The following is a 12120-nucleotide window of genomic DNA, read 5'->3' on the forward strand; positions in this document are numbered from 1 at the left end:
AAATTCAACACACCTGGCCCTCATCCCAAAGGAGAACTGCCCTTCTAACTTCTCCCGATTTAGGCCAATATCTTTATGCAACTCCTCCTATAAAATATTCACAAAAATCCTCGCCTCCCATCTCAAACCTCTTCGACTGATGTTAATTTCAGAAGACCAAGTAGGCTTCATGGCTAACAGGCAAATATCTGACTCCATTCTCTTGGTTCAAGAAGCCATTCGCTCTAGTTACTCCAGGAATGAAAAGGGTTTCATTTTGAAATTAGACTTGGCAAATGCCTTTGACAGGGTTAGGCATTCCTTTCTTTTTGCTGCACTTCAGAAAATGGGCTTTACTCGCTCCTTACTTGATATTATAAGAGCCTGTATCTCTGGCCCTTGGATTGCTCCTCTTATCAATGGTAGACCTGGACCTTCTTTCCGTTCCTCAAGGGGTTTAAGACAAGGCTGCCCCTTATCTCCTTATCTTTTCCTCTTAATGGCAGAGTCTTTCAGCTGTGCGCTTGACCATAAGAGGCAAGCAGGTCTCATCACTGGTATTAAATTCGAAGATGGAGTGAAAAATATCAACCACTCCCAATTCGTTGATGATACTCTGTTGTTGGGAGGGGTGACCACAATCATAGCTCGAAGATTCAAATCCTTATTAGATCAATTCATGAGATATTCAGGGGGCCAGATTAACCGTCTTAAAAGCTGCATTTACGGATGGAATGCCTTAGATCAAACGATACAAAGCATTGCCACTATATTTGGTGTCTCTTGCAAGTTAAATTGGGGCTATTTCAACTACCTGGGAATGTCGGTGAGTATTGGGAATGTAAGGGTAGATGTTTGGGAATTAACCTTAGACAAGATGAAAAGAAAAGTCCAGAGATGGGGAACATCTTGGCTCAATCCAGCTGGATGACTAGTGCTTCTAAAATCGGGTCTTTCCTCCCTCCCTCTTTATCAATTTTCCTTGGCTTAGGCTCCAGCTTCTTTCCACTGTAAAATGGATAGTATTCTCAGATTCTTCCTTTGGCAGGGAGGGAAAAATGAGAAGAAAAAATTCAACTTGGTTGGTTGGAAACAAGTCACTCAAAACCAAGAGAAAGGTGGCCTTGGCATTAGATCCCCAATCCTCATGAATATAGCTTTTGGAGGAAAGTTGATATGGAGACTCATTGAAAACCAAACATCCTGGTGGAAGAAAGTCCTGGAGGCAAAATACCTCAGCCAACCAAGGCAGCATCTTCTTGAAGCTGAGATCCCCAACAGAAACTGCACAAAGATTTGGAAGCTTTGTAAAAAAGCCATCATCTTCATGGCGCAAAACATCTCTAAGGTGCCCAAAGGAGGTAAGGAAGTTAACATCGGCACTGATAAAATCATGGGCAATCCGCCAATCAACAGCCTCCCAGGTATGAACTCAATAACACTCTTCCTCCAAAGTAAAGGGATATATAAATTAAACCAAATTTCTCAATGGGATGCCTTATCCCATGCTTGGATGCAATGGAATTTCCCTCCCATTCCTCAACGTCTCAAAGGAAACTTTGATAACTTCTGTAAACATCTGCACAGCATCGCTCCCACCTTTGAAAATGACAAGGACGATTTCAGATGGGATCCTACAGGCACTAGCTACACAATACAAGCAGGGTATGATCATTTGAACAGCAAGGAACACCCAGCGCCAACATGGATACACTGGAAAACTGTATGGAAAGCAGAAGCAATACCTAAAGTTAAATTCTTCATGTGGACTCTTTTGAAAGGAAAAACTCTTACGACTGAGAATCTTAAAAAAAGAGGCATTGCGGGACCTTCCAGATGTCCTAATTGTCAAGATGCAGAGGAGTCTATTCAGCATCTTTTTATTTCATGCCCTTTCGCAGTCTCTTGCTGGAGTAGCATCAATCCTTCCGTGGCCCTCATCTGGAATTCTCAGCAATCTATCGGAGAAGCTCTAAACAACTGGAAAAGAAGTTACCCCTGGCAATCCATGAAACACAATCCTGCTAAGAGAGTGTGGGATGCTCTCCCTTTTGCTATTCTTTGGAGGATATGGATTGCCCGGAACAACATGATATTTAGAAATAAAGAGACTTCTATCAGGCATCTCTGTATTAAGGCAAAAAATCTGGCGGTTGAAACAATTGCTTCTAAGCTTACAAAAAAAATTGACATATCTAGCCTATGGGTCGAGGAAAAAGACTTCATCAGAAATCTAACAGAAAAGATAAGTATTCCATTGACAGTGAACTCATGCAGCAATCCGGGCAAGGCTAACAGTATCAGATGGAAAATTTGATTAAAGCAGATCGACTTCGACAACTGGCTTCGCTCAAGTAACATTCACTCCTTGTTCTTTGACGGTGCCTCTAAATCTAATCCGGGCACTGCGGGAGCAGGGGGCATTATCTTCAATCCCTTTGGTGAGCCCTTAGTCTCTTTTGAATGGGGTTTGGGGACCCTCTCCAACAACAGAGCTGAGGCTCTGGCCCTCTACCAAGGCATTCTTCAGCTACAGACACAGGGAATCAAAAAAGCTCTCATCTTCGGTGACTCTGCTATCATTATCAACTTAATGAATAGCAAGTGGAAAGCTTCTAATATTTTCTTGCAGCAAATCATCAACAGATGCAAAGTTCTGATTAATCATGATACGGAATTCCAATTCTATCACATCCTCCGATCCATCAATCGAGAGGCAAACAAACGGGCCAGTCATGCTTGCTCTCGGCCCAAAGGAAGCTTGTTCTGTAACAATGAAGATTCGTTCCAATTCCTCCCGTGATATTCATGATTTCTTTAAACTATTTATGTCATATGATCTGCGCTACTGTCAAAGCGTACTCCGGCCAAATCTCCTGTAATCCTGAGGCCCTCTGTTGCAATCTTCAGATAATACCTTCATATCTTATAGCAGATCTTGTTGTATCTCCTAAATATTGCTTTCCCTTTGGACTCCGTGATCGACCTAGATTCCTTCACGTGATCTGGCTCGCTTTGGGTCTCTGCCCGCCGGCTATATATCATGGGAAGCTCCCCTCTCATCTGCAAGTTCCCCTCTTCTTGCTCTTTTTCCCCCCGATCTCGCTCCCTTTATCAGCAGTTATTTTTCGACCTCCAATTTTGTGATCGCTCCATCGATCAGGCTCCCTTCCGCCAGAATTTCCCTTTCTGGGTTGTCAAGCATCTCCAGCTCGCCTCAGCGTAATCCTCCCTTATCTCACCTTGCTTCCTATCACACAGCCTTAGACTCTGTCCCAATTTCTGGAATTTTCCTCAGTTCTGCTTTCAATTTCCCGAGAACCCCTTCTACTCTTTCCCCTGCCTCTCTGATCAACATTTTGGTTATCATTATCGTTAATACAGCCTGTGGGAGCCTTCATTCAAAATCATTTCAAGTTCGATTTGAAGTTCTTTGGATGGATCGCAGTGAAGATTGCCTCCATTGCCGTGACTTACAGGCAGAACTAGAGCAAGTTAGAGCTCACCAGCGCCTCTTGGATGAGAAAATCGAAGCTGCTTCCAGAATCATTTCAGCAAAAGATGAAGCTGACATCGCCCTCTTCCTTCATCGCATCTCCTCTCTGTAGGAGCAATTCATCTCTCTCAAAAACACCTGTGCGCACATTCAGGAATCTGTTAACATTCTTAGGTATATGATGGACAAGATCAACGCCCCAAGTACCAGCTCCTAGCATAAAAATCGCAGAAGCTGAAAACCACCTGGAGAACTCCACTGCTCGACAAATCAGTCACATAAGCATAGATTAGATGTTTTGTAAAGTTAGTTTGTTACTGCTCCAGTTTGTCCGAATTTACACTTGTGTTAGAGTCTTTCAAGTAGATTATGGAAACATTTCAGCGGAATCCTTCAATGTAATTCAGATGCAAGCTCATTCTATGAGCTCTTCTCCTGTATTGCTGGAGCTTAGTCTCCCCTTCCTTTTTTGAATACATACAACACTTGATTTTGTGAAAAGTAAATAAATAAATAAATGATTGCAAATGGAGGAACCATAAATTGCTCTGGAAAATGCCATAATATCAAGCTATCCATGGGAGAATATGTCTTGAATAGTCCAATGCTTTCCATTCCAATGGGTGGTGCAGATGTTGTACTAGGAGTCCAATGTCTACAATCTTTGGGTACGACAACTTTTAATTTTCAAGAACTTTTCTTGAATTTTTTTTGGGAAGGAAAGGAAGTTGAATTAAGGGTATCGAAGGGAAACTAGGAAAGATAATCAGCGCTAACAGCATGACAAAGCTTCTAAAGAAAGAACAATGGGGGCGTAATTACACAATTATGTTCACTAGAGGTTCCCACATCGAAATCATCTATTTCTCCAGATCTCCAAAACGTTTTGGAAAATCATTCTTATTTGAGACTCCCAAAGGCCTCCTACCTATTCGTGCTCATGATCATGCTATTAATTTGATTCCAGGAAGTGTTCCCCCAAACATTAGGCCTTACATATATCCATATGCCCAAAAGAGTGAAATTGAACGTATGGTTGCAGAAATGCTATAGGTTGGTATAATTCAACCTAGTCAAAGTTCTTTCTCTGCTCCAGTGATATTGGTACACAAGAAGGATGGATCATGGCACATGTGTCCAGATTATAGGGAGCTCAACAAGCTTACTATTAAGGATAAATTTCCCATTCCTGTCATTGATGAATTATTGAATGAATTACATGGACCAATTTACTTCACCAAGTTGGATCTTTGTTCAGGGTATCATCAATTCAGAATGAAAACTGAAGACATTCCAAAAACAACATTTATAGCTCATGAGGGTCATTGTGAATTTTTGGTCATGCCTTTTGGCCTTACCAATGCACCTTCTACATTTCAAGGTTTGATGAATTCCATTTTCAAACCCTTCCTTAGAAAATTAGTGTTAGAATTTTTTGATGATATACTAATCTACAACAAGTCTTGGAAGGATCATGTTCAACATGTTGACAGGGTGCTCAAACTATTGGAGGAGAAACAATTATATGAAAAGAACTCCAAGTGTGTCTTTGGAGTACAAGAGGTGGAATATTTGGGTACTTAGTTAATTCATTGTTCATCATATCATCCTCAATATGATGGGCAAACTGAGATAGTGAACAAATGTTTGGAAATATATCTTCGTTGCTTTGTATCTGATAAATGGACACAATGGGTCAAGTGGTTGCCTTTGGCTTAATGGTGGTATAACACTTCCTTCCATACTGCAGCAAAAATGACCCCAATTATGGCACTTTATGGATATCATCCACTGTCCATCACATCATCTTTAAAAGAAAATTCTAAGGTTCAAGCAGTGGAAAATCACATTGAGCATCAACAAGAAGTTCTCAAACTCTTAAAGTATAACTTCACTTTAGCGCAAAATAGAATGAAACAACAGGCAGATCAACATCGCAGTGAAAGAAGTTTTGATGTAGGTGATTGAGTATTTCTATGACTACAACCATACAAACAAATGTCCCTCAAGCAAGCTAAGAAGGATAATAAATTATCACCAAAGTATTATGGTTCATACAAAGTGTTACAAAAGAGTGGTACTATAGCATACAAATTGGAGCTTCCTGCATCTTCCTGAGTACACCCATCTTTCCATGTTTCATGCTTAAACAAGGTTATAGGTGAGAAAATCCCAGTTCAAACAATATTGCCAGAACTTGACGAGGAAGGAAAAATCATATTGGAACCAGAAGCAGTCACAAAAACAAGAAATTGACAGCTACATAATTGATCAATTTTAGAGTATCTCATCAAGTGGAAGAACTTACCCACTGAAGATTTTACATGGGAGGATGAGAATTTTATACAGAAGCATCCAGAACTACTCAAGCATTGAGGACAACACTTTTTAAGGAGATGGGCATGTTATGTCCCTATACTACTAGTGTAACCCCTTATTATTATTAGTGCAACCCCCTTATTGTATTATTGTGCCCATATAGTTCCCATGTTGTTGTTATTATGCCCCATAGAAGCCCACTATTGTTATTGTTGTGCCCCTACAATATTATTTTTATGTAGGCTCTGATTGTATTGGGACCCCTTAGACTCCTGTATATAGAAAGGAGGTCTTATCATTTGTATCATCCAAGAATTATTCATTTGTGTAATGTAAAGGAGGTTTCCCCCTCAAAGAGGTTGATTTTTAAGTCATTGATAAATCATTTCCAGAGGACATTGTTCCATCCTTTCCTTCTTTCACAAATATTAATTTGTTTGTCTCTAGTCATATGTGTTGAGAAACCAGTATCAACAAACCATACATTCTTCTTTCTTTGATATTTTAGTGCAAGTGTCCATCACCCAGTTTTCTTCCTCCACACCTACGCATTTTGATTTTGTTGTGATTCCCTTGGGAGAGTAGTTAACCTCCAATCTTTAGCCAAATGTCCAAAGTTGTTACATTTATGACATTATACTTCATTCTGGATTTTAGACATTTGTGATTTATATCTTTTGACTTAGTTTTCGGAGAACCCACAGTAAAAACCATTTTCGTCAACGTTTCAAATCCCAACAGGGATCATCATCAGGACTTCTTGAATGTTGAACGTTTCATTTAGCTCTTCTACTATCAACATTCAAGAAGTCCTGATGATGGATCCCTACTGGGATTTGGAACGTTGACAAAAATGGTTTTTACTATGGTTTCTCCGGAAACTAAGTCAAAAAATTATACTTCATTGTTTAAATATCCAAACATGTCATAATTTTGCATGTGAACTTCACTAGAGTTTATGGAATAATCATTTCTGACAGACCATCCAAGCTTGTTTGTGCTCATATCATGGGCTTGGCAATTTATAGCATTATGTCCAAAATTTATGCAAGAATAATAGATACCAAAAAATTTGGTTTGATACCTGAGAGGGGGATACCTTTTTCATTAGAGAAATTTTGAGGTCTAAAATGGGTCTCCTAAGGAATATTATAAAACAATATTGGATATAATAAAATAATATTAGCTTACATAATCAAATTTAGAAGGGAAAAAATAAAAAACCACTTTTTCAACTCATATTTTCAACTTATCTCCCTACAATATTACTTAAAATTTGAGTAGAAGCACTCGTTGGATGTGGAATTTAATTCCTCATCTAAGGAGTACATGTTGCATACTTTTGATAGACCCTACTATACGAAAAATGAAAAATATATTTCTCGTTTTTTGAGTAGCAGGGTCCATCAAAAGTATGCAACATGTGTACTCCTTGGATGAGGAATTAAATTCCACATCCAACGAGTGTTTCCGCTTGAAATTTGAGTAAAATAGTAGGGATATGAGTTGAAAAGGCAGTTTTTTTTTTACTTTTTTACTCCAAAAATGGTGAATCATCTCCCATGGTTGGCATCATCATATTGAATCCTATTAGTTCTTATAAAGTTTATTTTGGTTGTACATTTTTGTTTTTGTTGTTTTTCCATGCTCTTGGTGTCTGGGATAGAATCTTAAATCTCTAACATTACCAAACCAAGAATCACAACGAAACAACCTTGGACAACGGAATATAAACAACCATAAATCGCACGTGCATAAAATATAGACAACTTTTTACAATTTTCAACCCAACTTTGTTATATTAATCAACATATAATACAATAGTCTAGGGCTCCCATACCATGGATAATGGCCCTCATACATCCACTAAAACAAGACACAAATCTAGGGCTTAGTGTCAGTTCATCGACAACCAATCTTCCCATACAAGATACACTGACCATCTTGCTGACGTAATGCCCTCTCTCAGCTCCTCTCATTCGTACCTTGTACTTACCCCAACCTTCAGCTCTCGATCTATAGCCACTACCTCTATCAATGCTCCAAGTCCATCTAGGCACTGAATCTCGACTATCCAATCTGCTCACTAGTTGTGCCTTAGTCCATCAAGGGTACAATACATTGAGACTCCTATCAAGTTGTTCACAGCTCCACTTGTGAACAACTCTCAATCTTCCCATTGTTTCTCCTCATCTACTTAGGGACTTCAACCCACTATGGTATTCTTGTGCTTCTCTAATGAAGACTTACATAGGGCACGGAGGGCTGCTACCTATCACTATAAGATGTCCATCTCCCATAATGAACATGGGCTAGGAGGATTGCCCATCATCTGTTGTAGAAGTCCTTCTCCATACAAATTTCTAGGGATTCTCAACTGCTCCTTTGGCTGATCAGACCTTGAGGTCAACTTCTTCCACTCTAGCAACCACCTAGGTCCATGAATATGGTGCACATCGAGCTCCAACTTTGGCACTATCACACTATCCTCCACCAGAACATAAATGCCCAATCACAATCCACACTTGGTCCACTCTCACACTTCCCTCCAATAGACCACGAGTGACAAATCCTACTATATCATCTGCTCCTAGTTAGGGAATCCAATCATCTAGGAAACCCCTCCTCTTGGCTTCCAACAAACTTCATCAAATTTTCCTCTCCAAGGACACCATCCAACTGCAAATCACATCAACTCAAGAGGACTAATATACCTTTGCTCTGCAACCTCCTGCTACTCCTCTTGACACATGCACCATTGTCAATGAACTTGATCTTGGGATGATTCAACATTTTCCTCTTCTAGGACCCATACACTAGCAATCAACCATCACCATGGAGTCATCTACAATAAATCGTTGTTGCCTCCTTGTCCTCGGGATCTATGCATTAACAGGACTGGTCAGGGCACACAACAACAACCCCAAACCATTATCCAAACATCGTGTTGCCCTTCTAGACTTGTTGCTCTCCTTCGATGCCCTTCAAGCCCTTCCTTGACATTATTATAGGCCTCGACATACCACACAAGGCACCTTACAATAGTCTTCCCACTACAACAAGGAGATTCAGTCGCATTTCCAAGGGTTACACCCTTTGTTCTCCTATGATGACTTCTTTAGAGGTTGTGGTTGGGTTATAGACCCTCACTAGGTCTCTCAACCCTCTTAACATACCTCCATACACAATTGTACCTCCATCTATCCCTGCAACCCATAATAGAGTACAAAACAATATAAAACAAGCACAGAATCACCCTCAACCTTACCTCTAATCTGCGACTCTGTTCTGCAAGGAATCCACACTCATAAATTGTCCAAATATTACCCTCCAAACATCATTGTTGGTTGTTACAGACCCTAGAAATCTACAACCTTATTTGCTCGAGAAATTTGTATCAAAACAGTCAAGAGACTCCTCCTTATACTCGTCCTCCTTGCTACCTCAGATCCGCTTCCATTTCAGAGATAATCCATGATGAGATTGATATGTTCTAATACATCACACACAATATTTATTTATAGGCATCAAGTGGCTCCAACGAATTTTTCCAAGGTTGATTTCCAATTGTCATAAGGTGACCAAAAACACTAGGTCATCCTAAACTTTGTGATACAATCCCACTCCACAACTTCAAAAATTAATCTCTCCAACCACAACTCGAACTCAGGTGATTTTCGTGCGTCGGATTCGTCTCGACGTGTATTATCATCCTTATCCATCACATGTTGAAATCTCTCCATAGTTTTGTCCTCGACATCAATGGGTGCAAAACCCCGAGCTTGGGTTTCAATTCCACAAGGCCACTTGTGGAGCTCCTTCCTCCAAACCCTCGATCCTTAAGGCTTGGAGTACCTCCCAAGCTACCAAAAATTAACACTCCCTCTTAGTAAGGAAGGCACTTCCAAGACAAGAAAGTAACGCATCACCATCCTGTGAGACTAGCCCATTTGGTGTCCATCACTGCAACATACTCTGTAGAAAGAACCCGACAACCTCGATATTGGCTCTGCCTCATCACATATGAACCTGAAGATCCCAAACCTCCATAAGGTTGCTCCCTTTGAGGCTAGACTCCCTTTGAGCCTATAGTATCTCCACTGGCTTAGTCCTACAAGCACGCATCCTCCTAGATGAAATACCACTTGAGTAAATCCCTCCAATCTAGGATATGCAACATCATGATCAAATGAAGAATCTAGCCTACCAACCAGTGGTCCATCACATGAAGCAATCTCGATCATGTTGATCTCACCCATGCCAAAGAATTCCTCGAGTTGTCCCAACCATCCATGGAAAATCAACGGAAGTCTTACCTACAACAAATTGTTGTTCACCAAGCTCTCCACCAATCCACCAAAATTCCCAGCTAGTCTCACTGCCAAGACATTCAAGACCACATCTCCATGTCTTCAGTTGAATCCTCTGCTCCATAATCTAGACACCCACAACTCTCTCTGAGTTGATTCGTTGTGCACACTATGATTCATTGTCCCTCAAAGTAGCTTAGATATGCTCTGATACCATGTTGTTTTTCCACGACCTTGGTATCTGGGATAGAATCTTAAATCTCTGACGCTACCAAACCAAGAATCACAACGAAACTACTTTGCACAGTGGAATATAAACAACAGTAAATCACACATGCACAAAAAAATAGACAACTTTTTAAAATTTTCAACCCAACTTTGTTATATTAATCAACATATAATACAACAGTCTAGGGCTCCCATACCAGGGATAATGGCCCTCATACATCCATTGATACAAGACACAAAAGTAGGGCTTGGTTTCAATCAATCAACAATCAATATTCCCATACACGATACACTGACCATTTGGTTGATGTAGCATGCTCTCTTAGCTCCTCTCGGTTTTACCTTGTATCTGCCTGGTCCTTCGGCTCCTGATTTGCAACTCTTGCCTCTATCAATGCTCCAAGTCCATCTGGCCACTGAATCTTGGCTATTGAATTTGCTCACTAGTTGTGCCTTAGTCCATCAAGGGCACAATACATTGAGACTCTTGTAAAGTTGTTCACAACTCCACTTGTGAAAAACTCTCAATTTGCCCACTGCTGCTCCTCAGCAACTTAGGGACTTCAACCCACTATGGTCTTCTTGCATTTCTCTAATGAAAATTAACATAGGGCATGGAGGGTTGCCACCTATCACTGCAAGATGTCCATCTCCCACAATGAACACGGACTAAGAGGATTGTCCATCATCTGTTGTAGAAGTCCTTCCCCACACACAAGTCTAGAGTTGCTCAACTGCTCCTCTCGCTAATCAAACCTTGACCTCAACTTTTGCCACTCAAGCAACCACCTAGGTCCATGAAGATGGTGAACATCGCACTCCAACTTGGGCACTATCACGCTATCCTCCACCATACCATAAATGCCCAATCACTATCTACACTTGGCCACTCTCATGTTTCCCTCCAACATACCACGAGTGACCATCTTCTCCTAGTTAGGGCATCCAATCATCTAAGAAACCCCTCCTCTTGGCTGCCAATGGACTCCATCAAATATGCCTCTCCAAGGACACAATCCACCTACAAGTCACATCAACTCAAGAGGACTAACATACCTCTCCTCCTGACGCATGCACAACTATTGATGAAGTTTCTCTTGGGATGATTCAACATTGTCCTCTTCTAGGACCCATCCACCAGTGATCAACCATCACCAGGGAGTCATCTACAATAAATTGTTGTTGCCTCTTTGTCCTCGGGATCTGTGCATTCACAGGAGTGGCATTAGGTGAATTTGAGGTCTAAAATGGGTCTCGTAAGGAAATTATAAGATAATAGTGGAAATAATAAAATAAGATTAGATTACATCATCAAATTTTAGAGGGAAAAAATAAAAAACTATTTTTTAACTCGTATTTTCAACTTATCTCCCAATGGCTTTATTGAAATTTCGAACAGTAACACTCGTTGGATGAATAATTTGATTCTTCATCCAAGGAGTACCCATGTTGCATACTTTCGATGGAGTTTGCTACACGAAAAATGAGAAATACATGAAAAACGTAATTGCAGTCACGTTTTTCATGTATTTCTCATTTGTCGTGTAGCATGGTCCATCGAAAGTATGCAACATGGGTACTCCTTGGATAAGGAATTGAATTTTTCATCCAAAGAGTACTCCAGCTCAAAATTTGAGTAAAAACTTAGGGAGATAAGTTGAAAATACGAGTTGAAAAATTAGTTTTATTATTTTATTATTTTTTAACCTTTTTTCTTTTTTACTCCAAAAATGGTGAATCATCCCCCATGGTTGACATCATCATCTTGAATCGTATTGGTTCTTATAA

The 12120-nt window shown here is 40.2% G+C and overlaps 1 protein-coding gene across 1 annotated transcript; it reads left to right on the forward strand.

Moving 5' to 3' along the window:
• Window positions 1–1306: 1306 nt before the first annotated feature.
• LOC149174034 (uncharacterized) lies at window positions 1307–2296 on the forward strand. Its single transcript, XM_089420718.1, has one exon. The coding sequence runs from the start codon at window positions 1307–1309 to the stop codon at window positions 2294–2296; it is 990 nt and encodes a 329-aa protein (XP_089276844.1).
• Window positions 2297–12120: the final 9824 nt, after the last annotated feature.

This window comes from Pinus tabuliformis, chromosome 4_1, assembly GCF_031772625.1.
Source record: "Pinus tabuliformis cultivar Carrire ecotype Pingquan chromosome 4_1, CPIR1, whole genome shotgun sequence".
NCBI lineage: Eukaryota > Viridiplantae > Streptophyta > Pinopsida > Pinales > Pinaceae > Pinus > Pinus tabuliformis.